Below are 15,289 nucleotides of genomic sequence, written 5' to 3'. Positions count from 1 at the left end.
TGAGAAGAGAGCAGAGAAGCACTCTCGCTCAGCACAGTGGAGTGCATCGTTTTGTTAACTTTATGATTTATTATTTTGAGTCTTTGGGACGTGGTGACACACGACCCTCTCACAATATATTGCTTAACAGATCTATCACTTTTGCCACTCAGAAATGTTCACGCAATCCTGCTGCACACATCAGAGGTTCTGCGCTCTGATGTGTGCAGCTCACACTACATGTGTACCGCGCCTGAGCCCAACTGAACCGCGCTCTGGACCACCTCGTCCAACCGAGCCAGGGATGGCTAAACAAACTGGGCATGGTTCAAAACGCCTAGTGTGAGTACACCCTAAGAATCCATAGATTTATGATTTACTCTTTACTCATTTACGAGGGCAGGGCATTTTGAAATATACATAGATCCATTAAACAAGTAAATTATCATTTTATTTCAGGGATGTTAAACCCTGCTCCTGGAAAGCTACTGTCCTGCAGGGCTCAGCTCCAACCCCAATCAAACACACCTGAATCAGCTAATCAAGGTCTTTAGGATTACTTGAATTACTTGTTTGATAAAAGGGATAGTTCACCCAAAAATTTTAATTCTGTCATTAATTACTTACCCTCATGTTGTTCCAAACCCATAAGACCTCCGTTCATCTTCGGAACACAAATTAAGATATTTTTGATGCAATCTGAGAGCTCTCAGACCCTCCATAAACAGCAAGGGTCCTTACATGATCAAGGTCCAGAAACGAAGCAAGGAGATTGGTAAAATAATCCATGTGGGGTTCAACCGTAATTTTACGAAGCTACGAGAATACTTTTTGTGCGCAAAAGAAAAAAAAATCTTTGACTGCTCATGACTTTACCAGTGGTCCATTCTGGTAGTTGACCAGAAATCAAGCAACACAATGCTGCTGCATACTGACAGTGGTATGAGTTTGTCAAACAGTTTGCTTTCATTCACCTCCGGATACACCTCTCAACATGAACCCTCACTCTGGCAATTGACTGTGCCTGCTGGACACGGGCAGGTCATTAAACCTAGCAAGGGACAAGGTAATCCACAAAAAATCCTTTTTCAACCGTAATTGCCATGGGGTGAGGCATTTGACAGTTCCTGTCTGAAAATCTCCTGGTCGCTCATAGAGCCTGCATACAAGCTAGTTACAAAGTTAATGGCACTGTGTGGTACAATGCCAATCACAACCTAGAGTGTATTGTGTGATTTATAGTTGGAATACACCTCACTCTGAAGAACAAGAGTCAGGGAATGCTGCAAACTCTGCTGGTAAGGGAGCTCTGACTTCTTGCTTTGGTATCCATTAGTGGATGGAGCCAAATAGATGGATGGTGCCTATCATGATCATTCCTCTTGAATCTAAATGCACACACGTTACGCTGGTGTGTGGCATGAGCATAATTACGCTACAGACACTACATCTGGAACTTTATTTTCTTGTGTGAAAGATATGTTTTTGCATTTGAATCCCCCTTCAGAAAAACATGGAAGGGTATTGTTTTGATGGCACACATAATATGTCTGGTCACCTCGCTGAGGTGCAAGCACATCCTAAAAAAATTGTCCTGGCTTGTTGTTTATGCATTGCTGCAACCATTCTTTAGATCTGGCGCTGCAAGAACTCGTCAGAAAAGCCAAAAACATTTTGGAGTCATTTTTCGGAGAGCAGGATATAACCAACCTACTCTGGCTGTCCCAAACAAGGTTGTGTTTCAGAGCTGAAATAATACTGAGAATAATCCGTGCCTATGGCCCTGTTTTACAAACTCTAGATTCACTTCAGCAGGACCTCAGTGTTCGTGGTGAAATGCAAGCAAAATATCAAGGCTTCTAAAGCAAGTCAGAAAAGGGAGAACATATTTTGACCTTCTGCATCGCGAGGCACTTTTTGGTGCTTGAAAGGCTGCGGCAAAAGCCTTTCAGAGTGTGCAAGCAAGTATTGCTGGAGCACTGGAATGTGTAAAGATGCTAAAAGGGTACATGTCCTGAGATGAATAGTTTGTGGCCAAAACTAAATCATGTACAACTACAAACAATCTTAAAATGCTACAGACGTTTTTAAGATGCAGCAGTTTTTTTTAACATGAAATGAGTTTTACAAGCTTTTACTTTTTCCACCTTATCAGTACATTTTTAAATCACATATTATAAATAGAAAATTCTTGTATATATAGACATACACATATAGGTTATATGTAGATATTACAATTTTAAAGTTTGTTATTAGAATTTTAAAAAGCCAATTCTTGGTGTGCTGTACAAATCAACTGCAAGGCATGTATTGGGTTAGTACAGGAGCTGTATTGTCCAGTTATTAATTTTTTGGTTTGTTTTTTATTAAATTTGTTATGTAACATTTACTGTAAATGGAACTAAACCAAAATGTCTTCTCTTCACATATAGCCAGAAGAATCATCTGACAACAATTCTAGTGAAACTGAGGTACCTACTGTGACGCTGACAATTCAACCTCATTTATATGTATTTCCCTTTCCCTGATCTTTAAAATCGCACATCACATCAGCCTTAATAAATTACACAAAGGTTTGGTCAAAGAAATTGGTCAGAGAATTTTAACATCACTGACAAAGGCTTCTGGAAAATATTTATTCCAGAGACCAAAACTTAATTTACTAAAGTGTATGTTAAAAGTGGGAAAGTTATATATAATGTGTAATTCTAACCTTTTTTTTTTTTTACATTTCCAATAAGGATATACGACAGATTTTAGAGGGATGTGCACATGGGTCTTCCATTCTCTCGTCTTTGGAACAAAACGACAACTTATGTCTTGAAGACAGAAGGAAAATGGTTCGAATTTTGGTGTCCCATTTAATGGAGAAGTTTGGAGAATAGTGAGTGATGTTTTATTCATTGTTCCACTTTACACGAAGTCATTCAGTCATAAGCTGTAAATATAGTTTACTCATAAGTAACCTAATATCTATACAATCCTTTTACTACTCCATCACCAGACCAGACTGAAAAAAAGAGCTAGCTCTGGCCCTGGCCACACAATTCTCATGTCTTAGAGATTCAGAGAGCAGTGGATATGTGAGTATGCCCAGCATTTGTCAGAACTATGGTCACCTTCACATTGCAGTAGAATTTGTGAATAACATGAAGATATATTGAAGTCATTTTTGGGTAAACTATCCCTTTGACAGATTTATGTTGATGTTTTAGGGAGTATGGTATACTCCAGGGCCATCCAGCCACAGGGTTTTTGGAGGAACGACTCCGTAATATCAGAAAGCGCCTCCACAGTCACAATAGGTTGTTTGCAATCACGTGATTCTGATGACGCGCGAAATGCAGCTGGAGGGCAGGAAGTGATTTTTCTCCATAGGAATCAGTAGCAGAAACTCAAAATTCCTGTGTTTTACATTGTTTAAGGATGCTTAAATCGGCCAAACAGAGAAACCACAAGGAGCTTTTATTGTGTAAGAAAATGTGTTGTTTGTAAGGGGGGAAAAGTCAAGAAACTGACTGAAAAACATGAAAAAGTGGCTTGTAAAGCTGCGTCTGCGGTCGGGATAATGCTCGTGTGTGCAAATGGTTAATATAATAAGATATAATAATTAGGGCTGTCAAAAATAGCGCGTTAACGGCGTTAATTCGTTGTTTGTTGTTAATTACGTAAATTTTTTAACGCATTTCACGCATGCGCAGTGTGACAAATTATTCAGGTCAGGAAAGTGGTTGGGAGCTAGAGGCGAGATGGAGCAAGGTGAGCAAAGTGGGCCTATTGACGGATTCAAATATAAAAAGAATGATGATGGTACAGTTAACAAGTACAAGGTTATTTGCAAGATTTGTAACAAGGAGTTTCAATTTCACCGGAGCTGTTCAAGCTTGAGGTACCATGTCAACGCCAAACATGCGTTTGCTGGGCCGTCAGGTTCAGCAAGTGGTTTGCGCCAGACCACGCTGAATGTTCGCAGGCCATTAACAAAATCAGCCTCAGATAATTTGACCAACACAATAGCAAAATGGATTGCAAAGGATTGTAGACCCATTAGCATCGTAGAAGACTCAGGTTTCCTTGATGTTTTGCAAGTGGCGTCTCAAGACTCATACTATAAGCCACCGTCAAGAGCCACAGTTATGACGAAAATCCACGAGCTCTATGAAAACGAAAAAGAAAAAAGGAAAGAGGTCTTGGCTCAAGTAAATCATATCGCCCTGACAGGAGACCATTGGACATCAGTGAGTAACAACAATTACCTCGGAGTAACTGCACATTTCATCAGTGACACGTGGGAACTGAAGTCTTTTGCGCTGACTATATTAAAAACTGAGGAGCGTCATTTTGCGGAGGCTTGTAAAGAACAGTTCCTGTCTGTTGCACGTAAGTGGGACATCGAGGGCAAGACGACAACCATTGGGACTGACAGTGCACGCAACATGGTTGCCGCAATTCGACTTACACGCTATGAACACATGAACTGTGTCGCTCACATGGTGCAGAGAAGTGTCACAGTGAGTCTTGCTGACAGCGGCTTTGTAAATGCTTTGGCCAAGGCTCGCAAAGTTGTCGGTCATTTTAAGCACAGCCCAGCAAATGCTGCGGAGCTTCAAGCACAACAAGTCAGCCTGGGAAAGAAGCAAGAGCCATTGATCCAGGATGTTCCAACACGTTGGAATTCGACGCTGGAAATGGTCAAGCGCGTGAGCAGAAATAAAGAGGCTGTCATCGCAGCCCTGGACAATCAGGAGCACAAACTCGTTTTGCCGATCGCAGCAGAGTGGGATAAACTGCAGAGGCTGGAGACACTTCTAGAGCCATGCAGGTAAATCAGTCTGTAACTTATCAAATAACATTGCTTTGATTATTTTCTGGAATGAATTAAACCAAGTCAAATATCAATAACATGTATGTATGTAAAAAATAATAATGATAATAATAATAATAATATGTTGATAACCACTGTTCTAATAATACACTGTCTCTGTGTGCATGTGTGTGTTTGTGTGCGTAGGTATGTAACTGAGCTCCTGGGTGGAGAGGCCTATGTCTCCTGTTCTGTGGTACTACCTTCCTCAAGATGGAAGCCTGTGATGAGGACCCTGCATATGTGGTGAGATTCAAGACCAAGTTCAAGGAGGACCTAGCATCCCGTCAAGAACAGCTCAACAATGCATGGCTCCAGATTGCTACAGTTTTGGATCCTCGTTTCAAAGACTTGAAATGCCTGCCCAAGACAGACAGGGAAAAGGTGTGGACCACACTTGAAGGGATGCTGCAACAAGAATCACCCAGAAGGTCTTCACAGACACATGATGATGGGCCACCCAGGAAGAAAATCAGCCTTCTGCAAATGGGCTCAGATTCAGAATCAGAAGATGAAGAGGTCCAACCTGCCATACAGAGGTACAGAGCAGAGCCCACCATTAAATTGGAGGACTGCCCCTTGAGGTGGTGGGCATCTCATTCAGGAGCCCATGAGAAGCTGGCCTCACTAGCTCACAAATATCTAGCCACTCCTGCAACCACTGTTCCCTGTGAACGACGTTTCTCAGTTGCAGGTCACATTGTGAACAAGAAAAGGTCAGCTTTACTTTCAGAAAATGTGAACAAGTTAGTTTGCCTCTGCAACTGGCTGAAAGATGATGAAGCTCAGTAGATTTGAAAGGTGATGTTCAAACAAAAAGACCAGTTTCAGTGCAACATGTTATAGTAGTTAGCAACTGGATTTTTGAGCAACTGGATTAAAGAATGGAGGAAAAGGTAAAAGATTGTTCTTTGGTTTGATTTAAAAGTTTTATTGAAAATGTTTTTTTCCACATAAAAATGCAACAGATGACTCAAATTGTGCAAAAATGTGGTAGGCAACTGTTATGATTTGACTACATTTATTGCTTTCTGTTCAATTGAATACTGTAAATTGTACATCCTGGTTAAGAGGAATGCCAAAGAGGAAGCGATGGGACATTACAAAGACAAATATTATGGTGTGTAGTATGTTTCAGCTTGATTTAAACCACCATTATTTGGCTGTGTTAATAAACAGACATAATATGAAAATTATGTATCTGTGTCCTGTTATTTATCTTTTGGTATGCATTTCAGAAAAAAAAATGGTTAGGATTCAGGTGTAATTGCAAATAGTGATTAATCCTGATTAATCCACTGAAAATTCTGATTAATTTGATTAAAATTTTTAATCATTTGACAGCCCTAATAATAATATATTAAAATATTAATAAATATATAAATAGATTGGACTGCCACCTCTCGCGCATTCAGCGTGAGACGGTCAGAATTTACTCTAAACGCCACACGCAGACACGATGTAAATAAGATATCATTTGCAGTTGTAAGAGCTTCATATGACGGAACATCGTGGGATTGCGATAAATTGAAGTGAGTGACAGCTTTTTAGTGATTAACATTATATATGAAAGCGCTATTTGCTCGCTTTCTAGGCTATAATCGATTCAGAATTTAAATAAGTTGTTTTAAGTGCTGCTAATAGGACCAACAGCCACATCCCAGATAGCAAAATACACTCGGGCCAGCTCCGGTTAGATTCTCGCCTGCCGGAGACTTACCCCTTTGCCGCACTCGGGCCGGATGCCTGTGGACTCACACGAGCATTATCCGACTCGCTCCTCCCGACCGCAGACGCAGCTTTACAAGCCACTTTCCCCTGCGTTTTTCAGTCAGTTTCTTGACTTTTCCCCTCTTATGAACAACACATTGTCGTACACAATAAAAGCTCCTTGTGGTTTCTCGGTTTGGCCGATTTAAGCATCCTTAAACAACACAAAACACAGGAATTTTGAGTTTCTGCTACTGATTCCTATGGAGAAAAATCACTTCCTGCCCTCCAGCTGCATTTCACGCGTCATCAGTGACGTCATGTGCAAACAACCTATTCAGCATCAGGACAGCAATCACAGACCACAAATGAGCGCCAAGCTCATAACCCTACAATAGGTCAGTGCTATAGTTACCCACCATTGGGTTATCTGTTGGGTCATTTTTTACCCAACTGTTTTAAGTGAGTATGTTTAACTGTGTCTACTGCATCTACAGAGAGATCATTTTTAGCACTTTGGCATCTCAAAATGTGGCATCTAAATTCTGTTTCTCAGGGAAGGCTTATACATTTGGCCTTGATACTTGCAGGGCCGTCTCAAGCTCTCAGTGTCCCCTCTCAGTGTGCTCGCAATTACATTTAGCGGGGAGGGTTCTCCTCAGTTCGTTCTCGCTCAAGGACAGCTGTGGCTAAATGTTCATGGAGACATTTTAGACAACATAAACATTCACAACAAATGAAAGACAAAGACTTTCACTTTTGGTGTTCAATAGGCACAAGTTTTTGTGTTTATTTTCATTGCTTGTTGCTGTGCAGGTTCTTTCATTATATATGAAAATTTAAACAACAACTCAACTGCCCTTATATTTAAAGGCTTAAATTACGTCCTAGACCTGTCCGTTGTATTACGATTGTTAGCAGTATCGATAATGTCAAAAATATGATATGCAAAATGTCTCGGTGTGTATTCTGTTTAAACGAGTGTTCTCACCAATACGGTTGTTGTGCATAGACATAATAACACACACACACACAGAGCCCCCCCAACCTAAAACCTATTCCTGCATCCCTGGAAAAACATATATGACTAATCTGTTGGCATACAAGAGAGTTATAGCAAATGGATGGAGATGGAATATGGTACAAAGTACTATAAAAGGTAAAAAGACATTTCAAATACCAGTTTTAGTAGAAAATAATGTAGTTGCTGTATCAGATATACAGTATCTCACAGAAGTGAGTACACCCCTCACATTTTTGTAAATATTTTATTATATCTTTTCATGTGACAACACTGAAGAAATTACATTTTGCTACAATGTAAAGTAGTGAGTGTACAGCTTGTATAACAGTGTAAATTTGCTGTCCCCTCAAAATAACTCGACACACAGCCATTAATGTCTAAACCGCTGGCCACAAAAGTGAGTACACCCCCAAGTGAAAATATCCAAATTGGGCCCAATTAGCCATTTTCTCTCCCCGGTGTCATGTGACTCGTTAGTGTTACAAGGTCTCAGGTGTGAATGGGGAGCAGGTGTGTTAAATTTGGTGTTATTGCTCTCACTCTCTCATACTGGTCACTGGAAGTTCAACATGGCACCTCATGGCAAAGAATTCTCTGAGGATCTGAAAAAAAGAATTATTGCTCTACATAAAGATGGCATAGGCTATAAGAAGATTGCCAAGACCCTGAAACTGAGCTGCAGCACGGTGGCCAAGACCATTCAGCGGTTTAACAGGACAGGTTCCACTCAGAACAGGCCTCGCCATGGTCGACCAAAGAAGTTGAGTGCACATGCTCAGCGTCATATCCAGAGGTTGTGTTTGGGAAATAGACGGTTGAAGGGGTGGGGGGTCAGCCTGTCAGTGCTCACACCATACTGCATCAAATTGGTCTGCATGGCTGTCGTCCCAGAAGGTAGCCTCTTCTAAAGATGATGCACAAGAAAGCTGCAAACAGTTTGCTGAAGACAAGCAGACTAAGGACATGGATTACTGGAACCATGTACTGTGGTCTGATGAGAGCAAGATAAACTTATTTGGTTCAGATGGTGTCAAGCGTGTGTGGCGGCAACCAGGTGAAGAGTACAAAGACAAGTGTGTCTTGCCTACAGTCAAGCATAGTGGTGGGAATGTCATGGTCTGGGGCTGCATGAGTGCTGCCGGCACTGGGAGCTACAGTTCATTGAGGGAACCATGAATGCCAACATGTACTGTGACATACTGAAGCAGAGCATGATCCCCTCCCTTCGGAGACTGAGCTGCAGGGCAGTATTCCAACATGATAACGACCCCAAAACCTTGCTAAAGAAGCTGAGGGTAAAGGTGATGGACTGGCCAAGCATGTCTCCAGACCTTACCCCTACTGAGCATCTGTGGGGCATCCTCAAACGGAAGGTGGAGGAGCGCAAAGTCTCTAACATCCACCAGCTCCGTGATGTCGTCATCGAGGACTCCAGTGGCAACCTGTGAAGCTCTGGTGAACTCCATGCCCAAGAGGGTTATGGCAGAGCTGGAAAATAATGGTGGCCACACAAAATATTGACACTTTGGGCCCAATTTGGACATTTTCACTTAGGGGTGTACTCACTTTTGTGGCCAGCGGTTTAGACATTAATAACTGTGTGTTGAGTTATTTTGAGGGGACAGCAAATTTACACTGTTATACAAGCTGTACACTCACTACTTTACATTGTAGCAAAGTGTCATTTCTTCAGTGTTGTCACATGAAAAGATATAATAAAATATTTACAAAAATGTGAGGGGTGTACTCACTTCTGTGAGATACTGTAAATAAAGTAAATCTATTAGGAAAAGTATTAGAAAGCTCTTATAAAACAGAATTAGGAGAAGAATTTGAGCAAAGTAAGAAAAAATGCTGATATTATGAAGAAGAACTACAAGTTTCATTACAAAGCTGTGCTAATGCTGTACCTGGACAGAATAGTCTAAGTTATACAATGTTTAAACATTTATCAGATAAATCATTAAATTTGACATGGAAAAAGGCAGTAGGAATACCAACTGTAAAGCAAGGGAAAGATCCAAATATACCTGGAAGTTGTTGTCCAGTAGTGTTGACTTTGTAAATTAATGAGTAAAAATGATAAAGAAAAGGAAATATTGTAAATATCAATGTGGGTTCAGGAGTGGAAGATCGACATTGTATGCTTTAGTAAAAATAATATAAAATGATAATGACATAAAAAAAACAAATAGTATTGAAAGGAAATTCTATGGTATAGAGAGAAGGCTTGTTAAAGGGTAACTCCACCCCAAAATGAAAATTTTGTCATTAATGTTGTTCTAAACCCGTAAAAGCTTCGTTTGTCTTCGGAACACAATTGAATATATTTTGGATGAAAACCGGGAGGCTTGTGACTGTCCCATTGACTGCCAAGTAAATAACACTGTCGAGGCCCAGAAAAGTATGAAAAATATCGTCAAAATAGTCCATCTGCCATCAGTGGTTCAATCTGAACCTTATGAAGCGACGAGAATACTTTTTGTATGCAAAGAAAGTAAAAATAACGACTTTATTCAACAATTTGTCTTCTCTGCGTCACCGTAGCGCCATTTTGGAGAGTATGCGCTAGACGCAAACTGCGTACGCTCTTGTGTTCAAAAAACGAGGTGCCTGCTCTCAGATAAATGAGGCCTACGATTAATCAGATGCAAATATAAATACAAAACCAGTTCTAAATGAAAGAAAAGAAGTTGACAGAAAGATTGATTCCAATATTTGGTGATAATATAGCATGAGCGATTTATAAGCAATTTTTTGAGGCCAGGTAATTTTTGACCGGGAACACAAGTGTGACTTTGTGCCATTTTGTACAAAATAAAAGCCTTTCAAAACAAACTCCCTGATTAAACATTAAAGTACACTAGTGTGATAAACATTGCAAATTTTCACCAGTTTGTATTTAATATTGTGAAAATTATTCATAAATAATGCTTTTTTCACTTAAAAAATGAGGTGCCTACTCTCAGACAAACGAGAGCTACAATTAATCAGATGCAAATATAAATACAAAACCAGTCCTAAATGAAAGAAAAGAAGTTGACAAAAAGATTAAATCCAATATTTGATGATAATATAGCATAATGATTCATTTATAAGCAATTTTTTGAGGCCGGGTAATTTTTGCCCTGGAACATCACAAGTGTTATAGGGTTTTGAACACAACACAAGGGTTAAGTTTATAAAAGAAAGTAAATTAAGTAAGATAATATTTTGGGGCCTTTTCCCCTCTTCCCCTCATCCTTTGTATATATCCTGATCCACACTCTAGTTCAGTCTTCTTCTTCTTCTTCTACTTCTACTTCTTCGACGTTTTATGGCGGTTGGCAAACCAGCTTTAGGTGCATTTACCGCCACCTACTAGGATGGAGTGTGGAGCATTGATGTTAAGGAAAAAAAAAAAAAAAACATACAAACAAACAAAAATAAATAAATAAAACATTCAACTTAATAGTAGTAATTTTTTAAATCCTGTTTATTAACTCTGTATCTTTCAGATACTTAAATAATATGTGAAACATGTCTATAGTCACATCTTTAACAATTTCTGGAGTAAGGTCTGATTTATTTCTATATGAAGTGCTTCTGTAAGTTGTAATCTTTCATTATCATATCCTTTACATTTTATTAAAATATGTTCAACTGTTTCGGGAAGATCACATTTAACGCAAAGTCCAGACTCATGTTTACCTATTTTATATAATGATTGATTAAGTGCAGCGTGTCCAATTCTAAGGTGAGACATTATGCTGTCTTGCTTTCTATTCCCAAAAACTGTTTTTTGAATATTATATAAATGTTGTCCTTTATTCTCACCATCCCATTTACTTTGCCACATATCTTTTAATGCTTTTTTAATTAACCCTTTTATTTCTAATTTACTCATTGGAACATTACATTTTTAAATGGTCTGGATGTTTTCATGTTTTTTTTGCTGTTTGATCCACCACTTCATTTCCTTCTAATAAAAATGCTATTGCATGGTGTTAATGTACAAGATTAGACATGAAATCAAGAGTCTTCAGACAGATGTACAAATTCCAACGTTTATTTAACAAATGGGCAAAGTGGCAACTCTAAAGCATATACCAGATGTGTAGAGGTTAATTAGTCAGTCACATTCGTTAAGTGTTGCACGGAAACATAACATAGTTAATAAAACACATAAAATCATCAAATTTACCTAGACATTAACAAATATGACAGGTAGCTTTGAACAAGACTGCAGCAAGATACTTGTCGACAGTTGTGTAGCATCCATGAATGCTGTTCCACGTTGTCCCATCAGTGAGCAGGTATGGCTGTGTGGTCTCTTCTATGCAATCAAGGTGTTCTTATTAGTGCCTGCAGATCAAAGACAAAAATAACAATTAAGGTCAGCTCTCCAATTGATTTTATTTTTTATTAGTCTTTCATATACAACACATCTGGCAATATTTTGAGGCAGAGTGTGACAGAAATGTACCTTTTTGAAGATATTTTTCAGCTTGATAGGAGGACATTTCTCCAGGTCCCTTGCAGCCTTGTGGTGACGGTGGAATCAAATGAAGGAGACAAATTGATGCAATATCGCTGTCCCATTCTATATAACAGATATGACAACTTCAGCAAAAAATGCATGAACATAGAATATAGATAATAAATGAATATAGATAATCTTATTCTGAAATATAGTCTAACCTTAAACATTGGTTTCATCCTCCTTTACAGCTGATTCCGAGGTCAATCGTGTCCTTGAAGGTCTTGGGAAAAGCCAGGAACTTGGCTTCTTGGGAAAAAAAAATAAAATAATGACAATATCTCTCTCAGGAACCATTCTGCTAAACTGATTGTGTAGTCACACAGTGGCTCTGCTCACACCTGGCATTAGCATGAATCTTGGGTGATGCACAAGTGAACAAGCACAAGACGCATATGGCCACATTCTTTTATTACAGGGTTAGTTCAAAAATGAAAATTCCATAGTTTACTCAACCAAGACTTTCGTTATCTTTGAAACACAAAGGAAGATATTTTAATAGAATATAAGATTCCTGTCCCTTGATTGACGGTCCACGCAACTACCACTTTGATAATTCATAAACTTCATAAAGAGATCTAATCCATAAAGAGATCTAATCCATACGTATCATGTGGTTTAGTCCAAATTTTCTGTTTATGATCCCTGATCAATGTTCAAATGTGAAAAAAAATAATAATTAAATCTGTTCATTGTATAAAGCATGACTAAAAATTGTGACTAAACCGCTCGATTCATTTGGATTACTTTTATGATCTCTTTATGAACTTCTTGAAGCATCCAAGTGGTGGTTATGTAGACTGTCAATGGAAGGACAGTAATCTCTCAGATTTCATTTAAAATATCTTCATTTGTGTTTTGAAAATGAATGAAAGTCTTGCAGGTTTGGAATTACAGAGAGTGAGAAATGACGACAAGTTTTCATTTTTGGGCTTTATGTGTTTTGATATCTTAAATTAATAATCAGTAAATTCCAGGTGTGAGCATAAGCAGATATTGTGTGGCTGCCCAGTTACATTTTAATTTTTCATATTCGTTTGTGTGTTTAAAATTTTTACTGTACACATAATAACATATAAATGACACAGACTCACAATTCTGGCTTCATCTTCAGCATTCTGCTCCTTTCTTGAAGGGCTTCCATCACTCACACTCAGTGTCATCAGACTCCCAGTCTGCAATCTTATGGGAGGAGCTTCCTTCACTTGACACTGCAGACGTCTGGGGCAATTCTATTGAAAAAAACACACTTATTTCAGTAATTTAATTTACATTAGAACTGTAAATATGGTAAAATAATTATGATTACCCCTAATTTTGAGTATGCTGAGAGCTGTCTATAATATGGGTGTCAAATCATAAACTTATTTTTATTTACATCCTTAATTCTAGGGTCAATTAAACGACTGTTAAAGTTAATAGACATAAATCTTTGTGCAATATTCACATGGAGGCATTCCTGAAACAATTTAAGTATTTATTTAATCTGATTATTAAACAAATTTATATAATTTTAATGAGTAACATGAGTAATAAGGCATCTTAAAATGAACATAGTGTACTACATTAGAATAAATTAACACGTTTAGAATTTATCATTATTATTTATAATGTGAAAAGAAAATACAGATAGATTCAGACATATCTTTCTAAATTAAAACTTAACTTTGTACATCTGGAAATATTTAGGACATTATTTACCCAAAATAGCATGCCATATGAATTGATAAAGACTAGTTTCAAGCATGCTCTGCCCATGGGCACTGAAGGAAATTGAAAGACTGACGGATTTAAGTTTTTAAACGCGCTCTAATTTCACAGTTTTGCATTAGATAACCCCAATTAAATGACTGGTACATGTCCCGCGTTACACAGCTCCGTCTGCAGAAACACTTGACGCGACGCGACACTTCAACACGCTGTTATGCGTCTCAAAAACGAAATTGTTAGCGCGTAAATGTTTAACAGTCCCACTATTACCGTTTCAAAGCACTCAATGCTTTCAAAAACAAATATAAATTTACCATTTGATGAATTCTCTCCTCGGAATAGAAAACCGCCCAAATGTGGCTGCTTCAGACTCGTAGTAAAACCAGGCCTCGGCGGGAATGAAGGAGAGAGGATCTGTTATCGAACCAAAATGAAAGAAGCTAAAAGTATATATATAACATAAATTGTAAACACATTCCAAAAATTATTTTACAAGTAAAATCACCCTATTTCAGGAAATCGAACCCGCATTAGAAACTTTCACACAGGCTAACCTTGCATCTCTACACCTCACGAACTTAACAAAACACTGGCAGTTAGTAATTTCTAAATGTGTTCACCACCAATCAAATTTTGAGTAACATTATCAACAAAAAGTATTTCTCCCATGTAAATTTATAAAGAGAAAAGCAATCCAACTTGCCGTCTTGGTCGCCTGAAGATAAAATGGCGTTGTCGCTTTGCAAGGCAGCGGTCCTTTAAGGGCGGAGTCAGATAAATTTGGCGGGGTTTTTTTTTTTTTACACTTTCAGTGTAAAAATGAAAGTACATACATATTACACCGTGTGACAACACTGAACACCAGTACTGTTTAACACTGTAGATTGTTAATTCAACTCTCTGGGAATTAATAACTTTTAACACTGCAAATATTACACTGCTGATTTTACTGTGTATATGTGCAGGTATCCATACAAAAGAGATAACTGTTTTTGTTTGTATTCTGAACAAACTTTCTAAAATGTCTGATAAAATGTCTTGTCTATAGTTGAAGATTTACCACTCTTTAAACTTGATAGTGCTGAAAAAGAGTCTGAACATATGACCACTCCAGGTATATTAATCTCTTCAACCCACTAAAGAGCCAATAATATGGCAATCATTTCTGTAGTATAAACTATAGGTGATTAGATGTTCTTTTTGCTATTCTATACCTGAACCTTGGAACATATATTGCTGCTGCTGTGTGCCCTGTTTCAGGATCTTTAGATCCATCTGTATATATATATGACTTACTGATATATATTTCTGATCTAAATATTTATGTACTATTGAAACTTTAGATTCTTGTCTGTTTTTATCATTTATACTCACTAAAACCTGAAAATCAACTACAGGCATTGGGAAAAAGGTGTTACAGGCAACACAACAGTATTGCAAACATCACAGTTACTTATTCCAATTTGATGTGCCTCATTATTTG

The 15,289-nt window shown here is 38.2% G+C and overlaps 1 protein-coding gene and 1 long non-coding RNA gene across 5 annotated transcripts; one reads left to right on the top strand and one right to left on the bottom strand.

The window, feature by feature from the left end:
* The first annotated feature begins 4,707 nt into the window (after positions 1–4,707).
* Positions 4,708–5,767, top strand: LOC131539657 (zinc finger BED domain-containing protein 4-like). The gene is made up of 2 exons (XM_058774327.1): positions 4,708–4,801; positions 4,991–5,767. The coding sequence occupies exon 2, from the start codon at positions 5,057–5,059 to the stop codon at positions 5,633–5,635; it is 579 nt and encodes a 192-aa protein (XP_058630310.1). The 5' UTR covers positions 4,708–4,801; positions 4,991–5,056; the 3' UTR covers positions 5,636–5,767.
* Positions 5,768–11,621: 5,854 nt separating this feature from the next.
* LOC131539354 (uncharacterized) lies at positions 11,622–14,545 on the bottom strand. Of its 4 annotated transcripts, none has more exons than XR_009270835.1 (6): positions 14,312–14,545; positions 14,121–14,220; positions 13,191–13,328; positions 12,258–12,345; positions 12,043–12,159; positions 11,622–11,921 (listed from the first exon to the last, which is right to left on the bottom strand). It is a non-coding gene; the product is annotated as an uncharacterized LOC131539354 (long non-coding RNA). The 4 variants fall into 4 exon arrangements; XR_009270836.1 differs by having other exon boundaries at positions 14,361–14,545; XR_009270833.1 differs by having other exon boundaries at positions 14,121–14,545.
* Positions 14,546–15,289: the final 744 nt, after the last annotated feature.

Source organism: Onychostoma macrolepis, chromosome 04, assembly GCF_012432095.1.
Source record: "Onychostoma macrolepis isolate SWU-2019 chromosome 04, ASM1243209v1, whole genome shotgun sequence".
In the NCBI taxonomy this organism is placed as follows: domain Eukaryota; kingdom Metazoa; phylum Chordata; class Actinopteri; order Cypriniformes; family Cyprinidae; genus Onychostoma; species Onychostoma macrolepis.
This window is presented reverse-complemented; position numbering and strand designations above follow the sequence as displayed.

Coding starts and splice junctions, on each gene's coding strand:
- LOC131539657 (XM_058774327.1), top strand. CDS start 5,057: ATGGAAGCCTGTGATGAGGACCCTGCATATGTGGTGAGATTCAAGACC.